General features: G+C 37.8%; 1 protein-coding gene across 2 annotated transcripts in view; it reads left to right on the forward strand.

Annotated features, from left to right (window-relative positions):
* Window positions 1–1066: 1066 nt before the first annotated feature.
* LOC140519184 (uncharacterized) overlaps window positions 1067–15351 on the forward strand; it is a 67722-nt gene continuing 53437 nt past the window's right edge. The window contains exons 1-3 of one of the 2 annotated variants that reach the window (XM_072631992.1): window positions 1067–1762; window positions 13165–13286; window positions 13832–13950. In XM_072631992.1, the coding sequence (XP_072488093.1) occupies window positions 13936–13950 (15 nt within the window). In that variant the 5' untranslated portion in view covers window positions 1067–1762; window positions 13165–13286; window positions 13832–13935. Of the gene's footprint in view, window positions 1763–3789; window positions 10175–13164; window positions 13287–13831; window positions 13951–15351 lie in introns of those variants that run through there. The other variant, XM_072631993.1, reaches the window with a different exon arrangement.

Consider the following 15351-nt stretch of genomic DNA (forward strand, 5'->3'; position numbering starts at 1 on the left):
AAATTGTATATAATGGCCAAGCTTAGTTCTAAGGAAGAGATAAGAAAATGAACTTCCTTCCCTTCTTTGCAAGGCTGAAGGGCTATGGGCATGAAACATTACTTATATGTTCAGGCTACATTGATATGTTGGTTAGTTTTGCTTAACTGCTTTTTTCTCTGTGTTTCATTCTTTGTTGCAAAGGATGTCTTTCCGGGTAGGGTAGGGGAGAATAAAGAGGAATGGCAAAGGAAACAAACATTTATTAAACATGTACTGTGTGCCAGGTACTGTGCTAAGTACTTTTTACAAATATCTCATTTGATTGGCATAACAAACCTAGGAGGCAGGTGCTATTGTTATCTCCATTCTACAGCTGAGAAAACTAAGGAAAATGGAGTAGTTAAATGACTCGCCCAGGTTCATACAGCGTTTGATCTCAGATTTGAACACAGGTCTTTCTTACCTCATGCCCAGCTCTCTATTCATTGAACCACCTCGTTGCTCTTGGGGAGATTACGTATTCATACATACTTGCTATATATATATATATATATATATATATATATATATATATATATATATATATACACATATATATTTACACATCCATATATACATATCTCAATGCAACTCATGCATTAAGAAATCTCTATTTCATGTTTTATTAATTTCAGCATGTTATATTTCTTTAGGTCATTCTTCATATATTTAAATTTTCAGTTTTGCTGGCAGCTAATTGTGTATAATATGCTGCATCCTGTAATAGTATGTTCCTAATGCTCTTTATTTTTTTTGTTTCTTGATGTTTCACTTTGTTGTTTATTTTGAAGTTGATATTGTTCCCTCTTTTTAACTATTCAGTTAAAATTTTAACAATTTTGTAAGTATTTTCAAAGAACTAGCTTTTAGATTTGCTTATCATTTTATAGTCCTTCCCTGTTTGGTGCTTATTTTGGGTTTTTATTTTGGTTTTCTAGATTTTGTTAACCCATTCTATTTATCTCCTTATATTTTTTGAATATGTTTTCAGAGGTATAACTTTCCTCAGGAGACTACTTTAGCTTCATCTCTGAACTTTTCCTCTTGTCTCATTTGGATGTGAACTCAGGGGGAGGGAGGAGGGGAACAATGTTATGTAGAAACAGTGTTTGGACTGAGCCCACTTGCCTCAGAGACAAATAGGGAAGAATGTAATCCTGAGGTGGTAGGGGAAAATATTTATATTTTTATTTTCACTATATTTTCAAAGTAAGTATCTTGTATAAGTATATTGACGTTCATTGGTTAAATGGAGCTGAGGAACTATTGGCTAATAGTTGAGAGAAACCACCCAGAAGGAAGTGGGAGTCAACAGAATTGGAGAATAAGCACCTGGAACCACTCAGGGGTAATCCTAGAACCCTGAGGGGGAGAAGTAAATTGCTTTGCTCTTGGGAGAGAAGCCAGAAAAGACAAGATGGAGAAGCTAAGGAATTGTTTTCATGGCCTTTTAGGCAACGGGGGAGTGGCTTAACAAATTGTGGCTTCAGAATGTAATGGAATATATTCTGTAATGTGTAAGAAATGGAGAGACGATTTCAGAGAATTCTAGGAAATATGACTTGGCAAAAGGAAATGAGCAGAATTAAGAGAACAATTTATACAAGGACCAAACGTTGTAAAGAAAAACAACTTTGAAGGACAAGTATTCTCGTCAAAGTACTGTCATATAATGACTCATGCAAACAACATCCTGACAGAGAGGAATTGGACACAAGATATAGAAAGAGACATGGCTTCTGTGAGTTTTATTTTGCTTGATTATGCTTATTTATTACAAGAGTTTTATTTCTTTCATTTTTTAAATTGAAGTGGGATAGGGAGGAAAAGTTGGCAATCATAATGCTAAAAAGAAGGCAGTTCTTTTAGCGTTTTTTTAAAATGTAAAAAGAAGTTATTGTTACATTTTTTTAAAATGCAGAGGAGAATAAAAGCAAGTTCAGAAAGAAGTACAGACAAGAGGCGTGGTTCTGAAACTAATATATAAAATTTGTTATATACTATTTTTTAAAAAAGCAAGCAATAATGAAATAGAGATTCACAGTTTAATATGGAGTCCTCTTATTTGGGTTCCTTAATGTATATAAAAATGCTATTTTCTGTTGGTAAAATTCAGAATAAAAAAGAATTAAGAAATATGAAAAAATTTAAAGGATATTTTAAGTTATACCTTATAGTTCACTGAGTTTTGGAACATCACAAGTAAGCCTTTTTTTTTTTTTTTTTACTTTAGTGATCTATAAATTCAATATATCAGAGCTTTGTGATCTAAATTCAAAAGTTCCTGGAAAATTTTCTTTTATTTTTCTGTACTGTGGTATTCAGCTTTAGAAAAAATTGTGGCAAGAGGAGGGGGGAAAAGAACAAAGTGAAAAGTGCACAGCAGAGAACAAAAGAAAACTTACAAGAAATCAAAGTTGGATAGCTCTCAGTATAATATGTATTTATCATACAGCTTTTCTTGAAAGGAAAATTTAATGCTATGTATTCTGAATGCTCTCTTATGTTCCACTATGTACATGATGTGCTTTTTTCCCTTTTCTTACTTTGTATTTAAATTTCAATATTTAAGTTTATGATATGTTTCTTTTTCTTTTCTCTATTCTGTAGATGAGTTCTGGAGTTTGGGTCCAAAATTTAAAAAAATTATCATGTTCTTTTTTGGAAAACTATAATCCTTAAATTACTCCTGTACATCCTCTCTTCAAAGCAGTTGCTTTGACCTACACAGAATTCATGTTCTTTTAATGTTGCTGTTTTTCCTCGTTACGTAGGCTCATGATTTAGGTATCATCCTCTAATCTTCACTGCCTCTCACTCCCCAAATCCAATCTGCTACCAAAGTCTGTCGATTTTATCTTCATAATGTCATTCATATCCTCCCCTTTCTTTCCTCTGACACTGCCTCTACCTTGGTGCAGGCCTTTGTGTCTGGATTATTGCAGTAAGCCTCCTTGTTGCTCTCCCTTCACCAAGACTCTCCCCACTTCAGTCCATCCTCCACTCAGCTGTCAGTGATCTTCCTAAAGCATAGGTCTGACCATATCACTAACACCCCTCCCCACTCCCTCCACACTCAATAAACTCCAGTGGCTTCCTGTATCCTCCAGGATCAAATACAAAATCCTCCCTTTGCTATTAAAAACCTTCAATTCCCTCCCCACACACATACACCTTTCCAGTCTTCCTACACTTTAACGATATCCCTCTCCTCACTCCTGTACTCGGTGATCCACTGATCTATTCCTCAAACGAGACACTCCATCTCCAGAATCCAGGCATTTTCACTGGCTATCTTTCATGACTGGAATTCTCTCCCTTCTCATCTTTACCTTTTGACTGTCTTCAAGTTCCAGCTAAACCCCAGCCTTCTACAGGAAGTCTTTCCCAATCCCCCTTAATTCTAGTGCCTTTCTGTGTACATATAGCTTGTTTGTGTGTTGTCTCCATTATACTGTGAGTTCTTAAGAGCAAAACCTGTTATTTTTCTTTGTATCTTCAGCACTTAGCACTGTGACTGGCACATAGTAGGCATTTACTAAAAGTTTATTGACTGACTCTTCTGCCAAATTTTCTCCCACTTTTATGTTTTTGTGTTCTACATCTGTTATTCTCTCTCAGAGCTTCAACTATTTTGTAATTACTCATTTGCTTTTCCATTGCATATTCAAATTTTTTCTAACTGATTTTTTTAAAAAAAGTTTTTAGTTCTACATTGAGAGCTCTGATTTCTGATCTAATTTATTCTTCTTTTAACATTTTTGTTTTTCATGTGGATCATCCATCCTGGAATTTCTTGCTGTTATTTTATGATTTCTGTGACATCCACGGGATGCTCACTAGGAAATTTTGGTTCACTTTCTTTTGTGGCATAATGTGCATTTGTAGTATTATGGCTTCTGTTTTAGTTCTTGTGTATTGTTAATTCTATTTTATAAGCTTATATGTTGGTTTGCTGGGTGAGGCTTTTGCCCAGGTATTTTCCTTTATTCTTTTGGTATTTTGGCCTTTCACTTGTATTTGTAGACACCTGTCTCTAGTTTCCCTCTTTTTTTTTTTCCATCTTCTCCTTCCAGTGCTGCTTAGACCTTCATCTAGTAGGTGTAGGACATTCTTTACCTTTGACTTGGATAGGTATTGTGGGGGCCTAGCTGCTGTTCTTGGCTAGAGTAAACTTTGGAGGACAAGGAATGTTGCCATCTGAGATCCCAGCTCCCTTTCTCTCTAGCATAGTGACTCTTTCCTCCAGCTGACTACTTCCTATCTAGCTGATTCTACCACAGTGCTGTGCTATCCATGTCTACTGCTTTACCTTCCTGTTGTTTTCTCTTTACTGGACAGAATCAATGTCTGCTTCTTCTTTTGGGGTGTAGGAGGTCAAGCTTATTCATTGCTGTCAGAGACCTGACTGGTACATCTACCACCAGACCCAGAACCCCAGTCTTTTGAAGTTGGTTGTACCTACTACGCCTAGCATATGGAGAGGTTTGAAGAGTATGGCCTCTTAAACTGGAAATATTTAAATTCTTCTATGTTATTTCACTTTGTGTAATGTTTCAGTCTTCATATTCTATGAATTCAGCTTTAATTATTCTGTATCCAATACATAATTCTTTTTTCTGAGGTTTGTTGGCTTTGAGAGATTTATGGAAAAATACTACTTCACCATCTTGCTAACAATATGATATCTTTTGGTTTTTAAAATATTTCGTGGATAACACTTTAGTGCTTGGACCATCCATCTATAATACTTTATTTTCACTACTTGACTGACTCACATATTTTTACCAATCATTTATATCCTTCATAATGTCTTTTATATTATTTCTGACATGCAAGTTATCAGTTAATATTTTGCCATTCATTTTCAGCCATTATATCTCTTTCCATTGCTCTTTGGGTCACCTGCAATTTTGATTTTTCTAAGGTAGTGATATGCCATGATTCATAGCCATATAACATCACAATGATTTGGGATTTTGTTACTGTGTATTGTCTTTTAATCAGTTCATTTGTTCATTCATTTGCTTTAAAAAGTATTAGTTAAGTGCCTATTGAGTATGAGGCACTAAGGATATAAATAAAACTTTCCCTGCCCTCAATGAGCTTATATTCTATTGGCAGGAGATGACATGCATATAGCTAAATACATATAAAATATATACAAAATAATTTCTGGGCCTCATTTTTCTCATCTATAAATAATAGGATTGGGCCACTTGAATTCTAAGGTTCCTTCCATCAGAAAATATGGTCCTATGATCCTTTGGACATATACAAAAAATGGAAGCACCACATATGAAGTTAAAGGGGGGTAGGTCATTACTGACATAGGAGTCAGGAAATCTTCTTGGAGGAAATGGTAGTTAAATTGGGCTTTAAAGGATGTATTAGAATCTACCACAAGAAGAAGTGGAAAGAGTGAATTCCAGGTACAGAAACGAACTTGAACAAAGGCAAGGATGTATGAGAGTTCACAGAGGGTTTGGGGACACAGAGTTGTCTGATTTGGCTGGACTGTAGCATACATAGAACTGAGTATCATAAGAAAAGCTTGGAAAGGTAGTATAGAACCAGGTTGTAGAGGCAGTGCCTAGCACATAATAGGCACTTCATAGAAGTTTGCTGATTGATTGAAGTACTTGAGTGACAAGTACATGAATTTAAAATTTACTCAGTAGTTGATATAGAACCACTGAAGGGTTTTGAGCAGAGGAGTGCCATGACCAGATCTTTGGGAGGTTATTTAGGCACCATGAGAAGTAGGAATGATAGGCATTGTTATCCTACTTTAAACATGAGGAAATTGAAGGTCAGAGAGGGGAATGGACAAGCTCAAAATCCCATGGATGGTAACTGACAGACTTTGGAATCAATTCCAATGTTCTTTCTTCAGGTTGCAAGATGACAATCAGTACAATTTATCAAGCATTTATATATAAAGCACTGTGCTAGGTACTGGGGTGGAGGTGGGAGCTGGGAATATAAAGCCAAAAATAAAACAATCCCTGTTCCCCAATAGCTCACATTGTAAGACAATACAATATGCACATAGATGAGTAAAATGCAAGGTAATTTGAATAGTGATTCACCTAGGCAGTTATGTCAAACTGAAATAGAAACAGATCCCTGGAGGCAGCACTTTGACTTAGAAAATCATAAAGTAACATTATGCTGTATTGTTCTTGTTGAGGTGTTTCAGTTATGTCTGACTCTTTATGACCCTATTTGGGATTTTCTTGGCAAGGGTACTGGAGTGGTTTGCAATTTCCTTCTCAAGCTTATTTTATAGATGAGGAACTGAGGTAGACAAGCTTAAGTGACTTGGCCAGGGTTACACAGCTAGTTAAGTGTCTGAAGCTGTGTTTGAACTCATAAAGATGAGTGATTCTGGTTCCAAGCCCAGTGCTCTATCCACTTCACTACCTAGTTGCCCCATGCTGTATTGTATTTTTGTTTATTTTGTTACACATTTCCCATTTGCCTTTTAATCTGGTTTGGGTTGCACTGGGAGTTTTGTAGGCCCCTGGCAAGCACAGTTTGACACTTCTGATGTAGAAGATGATGCTTGAATGAACTTTTAAGGGCACTAGGATTTCCGAAAGGCAGAGGTGAGTAGGGAGTGCATCCTCTGTATGGTGGACAGTGTGTAAAGGCACAGACTTGTAGAGACCAAAAGCAGGAGGACAAATTAGGAAGTTCTTAATTGATGACAGGTGTGTTTGAGTGGAGAGAAGATCGAAGGAGACATGGAGAAAGAGATGACAATAATTAGATTGATAAATTAAAGTACTTACTACATATCAGGCACCATGCTAAGTGCTAGGGATACAAATATAAGCAAATAAGATAGTCCCCTCTTAAAGACTTACATCCTAATGGGGAAAGATAACACAAAAGAGAGGCCATGAGGAAAGGTACCCAGGTAGGAGCAAGGTGTTTCTTGAGGAGGTGGAGAAATCTCAAGAGTAAATAAAGCCAGAGTTAAGTGAGCATAGTTTGAGTCCCTCCAGAAATGGCAATCTGAAAAAAAAGGGATTAGCCAGTCAGAATGGTAGAGTCTCAGAGTGTCCATGAGGATGGAGTAGAGGGTGAAGGGGAAGTCAAGGAGGAGTCTAGATTATGATCCTGAGTTACTGGGATGATAGAAATAGGAATTTCAATAGAAATAGAAAAGTTTAAGGGAGGGACAAATGGATTTTGATGGAAAAATCATTCTTTTCTTCTCCTCCTCCTCCTTTTTCTTCATTTCACTGGTGTAGGCAGCTGCTTGTGAGAAATTGCTATAGACTTGGAGTTGACTGCAATACCGAGAGGTTGTGTCTTGCCCAAAATCATACAGCCAGTATGTGTCAGGGGTAGGATTTAAACCCAGGTCTTCCTGACTCCAGTATTCTTTATCTGTCACACCATGCTGTTTGTATAAACCTCATTTTAATATGATATCATAATATCATATTATCATATCATAACACATATGACTCTCTGGATAACATGCCTTTAAATAATCTTCAGGTACCTGTTGCATTTCTTTGATAAATTTTGTTTTTTATTCCCATCTCTTTCCCTGTCAACAACAATCTCACCTTCTGAAGAGGTCAGAGCCAGCCTACTGTGGCAGAGATTTTCTGCAAACTACAACTGGGTCAGGATCTAAGCAAAATTCCAGTTCTTAAGCCTCTATTGGTCGGGCCTAGCCTTTGTGTGTTTTCCCAGGTCCCCCACCCTCTCCATGCCTCCACCTCTCTCTTGGACCAGTCCCTAGACTTGGTATGATCTGAATTACACAACAAAAGGGTTGTTTCTGGTACCCATTCTGGTGGAGGAAATTGGAGTTAGGGTTTATAAGGTTTCCATGGAGACAAGCTGGAGCTGTTATGTCTTTATGGAGATGTGAAGGGCAAAGGTTATGGCCTGTGACTAAGGGAGAAGATCAGATTATCTTCTCAGTCTTTCCCCCTCTCACCCAGGGTTGTCTGTGAACTTAGCCAGGGGTTTAGGCTTGTTTAGAAGCTTGGGAACTTTATTACTAGACTTGGTCAGGGAAGAGTTACTAATAATGATCAGGTCTTTGGGGAAATGAATGGCTGGAACCTCTGGGGAGGAGGAACACTCAGCTATTAATCATTGGGTTCTAGCTTTGACTGCTTCTTTCTCAATGTTCAATGTTGTGAATGTTACTTTCCCTGTCTGGGGCTCAGTTTCCACATATGTAAAATGAAGAGGTTAGATTAGATGGCTTTTATTGTATTTACACTACTACGTTAAGCTCTTCTGCATACCCTGAACTGCCAGTGTCTTTCTTTTCAAGCTACTTTGTATTTAATTACTTTATATTTATTCGCTTTAGATAGGGTGTCCCAAAAGTCTTAGTGCAGTTTAAACCTTTACTAACTTGAGAAGCATAAATGCCAAAAACTTGCAGAAATATCATTTTTAAAACTCAATTATTTAAATTATTTTTACACTTATTTAGTTTTACTAATTTGGGAAAATAAGCTAAAATTTTCAATTTTAAGAAGGTGGAAAACCCTGTCATTATACATTGCCCGTGAAACAGCTTCCAGGTGATACTGTTTTCATAACCATGGATCCATAGAAGACCTCCTCTTGCTTGGTCACTTCAGTCACTTGATTTATATCCATTAGAAATAGATCTAATACTTTTCTTGTAGGGTCACATCAAAACTTGATCTTTGGTTGTATGTACTAAAACTTGTTCTTTGAATGACCTTATGTCTAGAGTTATAAATGAAACCCTTTTAGTCACTAAGCAGCAACTGCTAAAAGTTTATTTATTACAAAATTCAAGCATCATCTAGAGCACATGACAGTGGCTATGTGGAATTTTAATAAGAAACATTACTATTTTTAAATTGTACATAGTTAACCTTTCAAATGACTTTTTACACGTTTATAGCACCGATATTTTTTAATTCAATTTTTTTTAAATTTATGGAATACAACAAGCATTTCCATAACATAGCACAATAAAAAAGATGACCACACATGAAACTGCACATTCACTATGTATAACTTGTTATTTCTTTTAAATACACAACAAAGTTATCATGTAAATTTCCTTCCTCCTCTTTTTCCTCCCTTCCCCCTCCTCAGAGATGGCTACCGTTAGACCAATTAGGTATATATGTAAAATTACCCTATACCTACTTCCATTTATCAGTTTTTTCTCTGATTACAGATAGTATCCTTTTTCATGTCCTTTATAGTTACATCGAGTATAACAGTCGAAATGACTTACTTGCTCAAAATCATTTTTAAAACAATGTTGCTGTTACTATATACAATGTTCTCTTATTTTACTCGTCATTATTTAGTGCAAGTCTTTCCATGTTTTTCTAAGATCATTGATATTTCTAAATTTTTTTAGAGGAAGACTTTTCTAATCCCTTTCAATTCCAATGTTAAAATAATGACCTACCCCTTTGTCAAATATTTCCTGTTTATCCTAGATACAGCTTATTTGTACATGTTTGTTTACTCTATGCTTCTTTGTAAGCACCTTGAGGGCAGTGACTGTCTTTGGCATCTTTTTTCTACCCAAAGCTTAGCACAGGATCTGGTACACAGCAGGCTCTTAAATGTGCATAACTTGAATGAACTTATTAAAGCTTAAAACCACACTGACTTGTGAGACACCTTACGTTTATTCTATGAATACTATATAGACACATACATGACCTTGCTCCCTGCAAAGAGGGACTGTTTCACTTGTTACATTGTATCCCAGCTCCCAGCACAGCCTGGCACACAGTAGGCATTTAATACTTGTCCACTGTGACACGCTATGTCCTGGCAGGCACTCAGTAAACGTTTATTGAACCAGTTCTGATACTGAATGCTATGCTTTAAGGCTCTTACAGCATCAGCATTCTATCGTTCTGAAGCTCCTTCCAGCTCTTACATTCTAATAGTTTAAAAAAAATCAGCCCCCTCCTCCCCTCTCCGCCCCCAGCCCCGTCTTTCCGTGACTCGGTGAAGGATTTGGCGGCTCCCCAAGGATGATTCTGGCAGGTAGCTCAAGGCTTGGATTGTGTCTGCGCAGGCGCGGTGCCTGTCTGGCTGGGATTGCGCGCGCAGCCCCGATGCGGTTTGTAGGGACTTCTCTTCGGAGGCGCCTCCTTTGTCTGTGGTGAGTTTGTCCCCGGGGACCCCAAACACCAGGTATTTAGTGGTCCGGGCATCTGACCTGCTTTTGCGCTGCTCGGTCAGTCAGCGAGCCCACAGCTGCCCACGCTGAGGGCGGGGCCAGAGCCCAGGGGTGCAAGCAAAGCAGTGCATTGAAGGGACCTTGGGGGCGCCTGACAAGCTTTCCCTTCTGCGTATGTGCCAAAGGCCAGTCCCGCCCACTCCCCGCCCCTCCTTTCTTTTCCCTTCCCCTCGGAGTGAGTTTGACTCCGCCCACCTGTCACTGGCTTAGCCCCTTTACCAAGAAGGGTGAGGATGACCGTCCTTATGGACAGGCTGGAAGGAGGGATGGGTTGGGGAAGGCGGAAGGAAAAGTGGTCTTAGAAGCTTTTTAAAAGTCCTGTGTTTTGTTCCAGCCATTCCACAGCATTCAGAACTGGAGGCCATCCAGTGTCATTTGGTAGTCCCCTTTGTTAGAGTCCTCCCTGCAGGCAAGGACTGCCTTTTTGCCTCTTTTTATATCCCCAGTGCTTAGCACAGTGCCTGGCGCATGGCAGGGGCTTCATCAGTGTTTACTGATTGATAGAAGAAATTAAAACCCAGAAAGTGATTTAAGCCAAGTCACACAGTAAATCAGTGACAGAGTGAAGATTCATTCATTCAACAAATATTTATTAAACCTTTACCGTGTTCCTGGAGACTGTGCTAGGCACTGAGGAATCCTAAGATAAAAAAGAGATACCCTGACCTGGATTTTACCTATATCTTTATATGCAAAGATGAATAAATCAAGAATAATGGAGGACAGGACACTAAACACTGGGAAGAAGCAGATCAGGAAGATTCTTTTGTAAGGTGTAATGTTTGAACTGGACATGCAGGAAGGGAGAGAGGCTGAGGTGAGGGACTAAGATCCAGTGTACCAATAATACTGAGCGCCTAGGATGCACCGGGCACTGTGCTGGGCGCTGGGGTACAAAGACAAAAGTGATTCTCTCTTTTTTCTGCTGGGAAGAAAGCCTTTGCAAAAATAAGATGACAGGAACTGAAACAGCATTTATGGTTACGGGAAACTGAAGAAGTAGATTGACTAGAAGGTAGAGTTTGTAAATATGAGCAGTGTGTAATAAACTTGGAAAGATAGGTTGTGGCCAGATTGTCAATGGCATTAAGTGCCAAACAGAGTGCTTCATGTTTTATCCTAGAGGCAAAAGAAATAGCTAGAGATTGCTGAGCTGGAAAGTGATAGTATTGGAACCACAAAGCCTGATGACTATACTATATCACAGCTTGAAATAACTGAATTCTGGCTTAGTCAACAACTAATGTGCTGCTATTATTGATGTCCTGGAGATCTGTTTTTTCTGTGCTTTTTTTCCTGGGTGACTTTAAGCTTCAGAATATAAAAGGCAGTTGTGTCACTTAAAAAAACCAAACTATTAACTTTGTAGGAAAAAACCCCACTCTTAGTTATTTGCTTTCTGGTATAATCTTAAATATGCATTTCTACGCAGTTAGAATCGATCCTACAGATATTAATATACTACAATGATTATTATTGTTGCTACCCATTATTATCAGTGGTAGCATGGAGTAGTCCTTAGAGTGACAGCCTTGGAGTCAGGAAGACTTAGGTTCAAGTCCTGCTTCTGACTCATGTTAGCTAGGTCAGCCTGGGAAAGCCATTTAAGTTCTCAGAGTAGTAGACTCTGAGTATAAACATTGACAAACTTCCAAATTAAAAAGGCTAGCTGAGAACTGACCCAACTAATGTTGTAGAAACTCATTATCACCATGTAATTAATTATTCTGTATGTAACAAATACAAAATACTACAACTTTGGAGTCACAGATTCCAGAATGGCAATAGCACTCATTTATATACCAATAGCCCTTTCAGGTAGCTAGGTATTATTGCTTTTGTTTTACAGATAAAGAAACTAAGCCCCTAAAAGGTGAAATAACTTATGCAGGTTGTAAATAGCACAATCAAAATTTAAGCTCAGGTGTTTTCATTACAAAGCCAGTATTCTTAACACTGCACTATGCTATGAGTTATCTGATGTCTGTTAACTGGAGGCATAGTCAGGACTCAAACCCAGGACTTAGATTCATAGTCTGGTGCCCTTTCCTTTATTCTATGTTGCTTATGTATGATATAATGCTTCTATTTGTCATTTTTCATAGCCATGAAATAAAATGCAGTTAACTTGGTTATTTCCATCCTATTGCTAGTTTTTTCTTTTTTTTTATCATTATAAAAATAGCTTCTCTGTGACTATTCTTGTATAAATTAATTGCTTCTAGCATAAAGACTTACACAATCCTACAATTCTTTGTAAATCATTTATCTCTTGATATATCAACATTCACTAGGAAATGTTGGTAAAGCCTCTACTTTTAGCAAAGGAAGCCAATTCCCTTAGACTGTGTACCTGTTGACTTAGGACTTAAAAATGTTTGTAGTTTGTCTCAGCTAAAGGAGTATTATTTTCCAGATAGTGACTTTATTAATTGTAATTAAGAAAAATTTCACATAATCACAGTCTCTATAACATACACAATTTCTTAGTGAGACAACACACAAACACACACATATGTTTAAATAAAATACATATCTATCTATTTAGCTAGGGAAGGGGTGTGGGGTGCGGCAGGAGAAAATTCTGTATGACATTCAGAGTCCTGTGCTCAAAATTGTACCAGATACCTTTATGAATAATAAAAATGGTCTCTGCCTTCATTGACCTTACAGTCTAGTAGGGGGATACAACATATAATGAATAGAATATGATAATGCATAAAAGAAGTTGAAACTAAATACTGTGATTGGATATGACTTCATGTGCAGTCCATTTGGCCCTAGGAACCTGTATTTGATGGAAGTAATAATAATGACAGCTGACATTTCTATAGCATTGTAAGGTTTATAAACCACTTTCCCTCAAAAAACATATGTTAGGTAATGAAAATATTGCTATCTTAACTTTGCAGATGAAGAAAATAAGGCTCTAAGAAGACGTCATACAACTAATAAGTGTCAGCATTAGGATCTGAACCAATGTCTCCTGACTCCAGATCTGGTGTGATTGCCTGTGCATCATGTTCCCTCTCAGGTATTTATTGAACAAATTATCCGACTTTTATTCTCTGTAGACCTCTTGGTCTGATAAGGGAAGTGACCTAATAGCCTAGAGAGGAGCCAGAGCCTCCTTTTGTGTGACTGGGGCTGTTATGTCACCTGTTAATTTGGGGGGTAGGGTGGTATTAGATTTTAAAGGGCCTTGAGTGTCAAGATATTAGGAGTTTGGACTTTATCCTTTAAATGGTATAGAACAGAGGAGTAACCTGATCAGATCTACATGAATAAGAATAATCTGGCAGTGGTCTGAAGAATGCATTGGATGGGGAGAGTATGAAAGTGGCGAAATCTGTTAGGAGGCTATTTCAGTAAACCAGATAGGTGGGTAGTTGTAAGGGCCTGTATGAAGGCGATCAAAATAGGAATAGACAGGATAGAATATAGAAAAGGGAATATGATGATGAAATTGACAGAATTTGGTAACTGATTAGATATGGGTGATGAGGATGAGGTTGAGTTTATGTGTCTGAGGCTATTGAGTTCTTCCTGTTGTCTCTAACTGATATCTTTGACCCACAGGGTTTCTCAGCAGAATGTTCAAGCTTACAGTCTGAGTGATTGAGACCAGCTTTTTGCTAGGGATGCAGCTTTGAATTGCAAAGTGAAGGTCCCATCTGGAGAGGATGCCCCTGAACAAGGTAAATGGGATTGCTCATGAGTTTAATGTGCAAGATGCAAAAATAGATACTAACGTCTTCTTAAAGAGAGAATAGGGAAAATAAAGGATATTTAAATCCTCAGTATGTTCCTTGTGTATTACATTGTTATTGTAGTTACTACTAATAGTGGTAGCAATAATTATAGTTAAAAAGCAAAATTACAGAGTTCAAAGGGACTTTAGAAATAATCTAATCCACCCTGTGCTGGAATAGAATTACCTCTAGAACATCCCTAATGAATGGTCATCCGTCTTGTTGAAAGACCTCCAGTGAAGGAGAGTCCATTAATTCTCAAGGCTTCCCATTCCACTTTTGGATACTTCTGGGTGTTAGGAAATTCTTCTTTACATTGACCCAAAGTTTCTCTTCTTTCGACTTCTACCCCTTCCTTCTAGTTTTCGTTTTGAGACCAAACATAACAAGTCAAATCTGTCTTCCCCATAACATCTCTTCACATATTTGAAGATAACTTTCATATCCCCAACTCTTCTCTCTTTCAGATTATAGGGTTGGGCAGCTAGGTGGTACAGTGAATAGAGCACCAGTCCAGGAGTCAAGAGGACCTGAGTTCAAATCTCACCTCAGACACTTGATACTCACTAGCTGTGTGACTTTGGGCAAGTCACTTAACCCCAATTGCCTCATCCTGGGCCTTCTCTAGTCATCCTGATGAATATCTGATCACTGGATTCAGATGGCTCTGGAGGAGAAGTGAGGCTGGTGACCTACACAGCCCTCCCTCACTCAAAACAAAGTCAAGTGCAAGTCATGTCATTATTTCTCTGATGGCATAGTCTTCTTTGGCAACGAAGGACAAACATGCGCATCTCTCAAGTCCTCATATGGCATGATGTCCAGTCTCCTTCTTCTTATGAGCATTCTTTTATGGATATTCCACCTTGTCAATATGGTCACGTTGTTAAAAGCAAAAAGTTAACTTGCAGCAGGACCAAGAATAGATTTCTAGGGAAACTTTACTAGAGATCTTCACCTAAGTTGATAGGGAGTCATTAATGACTACTCCATTTTGGTGATTCAACCAGTTCTGAATGCACCTAACTGTAGTATTGTGTAGCTCATATTGATCCATCTTGTCTTCAAGGATAGTATGAGAAATTTTGTCAAATACTTTGCTGAAATCTATGACTGTGGTATTTCCATGATCTACCAGTTTAATAACTCTGTTAAATAAGAGAGTAGTAAGGGTAGTCTGTCTTGATCTATTTTTTAAAGTCATAATACCTCTTAGTTGTTACTGCTTCCATTTAAAAATGCTCAGAAACCATCCCTTTAGTAAGAGATATATCATTTTATATATCCCTTCACTGGCTACTCTTTACTCCCTTTTCTGTATAAACTCTTTGGTGAACCAACACAACT

The sequence above is a fragment of the Notamacropus eugenii genome, chromosome 1 (assembly GCF_028372415.1).
Source record: "Notamacropus eugenii isolate mMacEug1 chromosome 1, mMacEug1.pri_v2, whole genome shotgun sequence".
Taxonomy (NCBI): Eukaryota; Metazoa; Chordata; class Mammalia; order Diprotodontia; family Macropodidae; genus Notamacropus; species Notamacropus eugenii.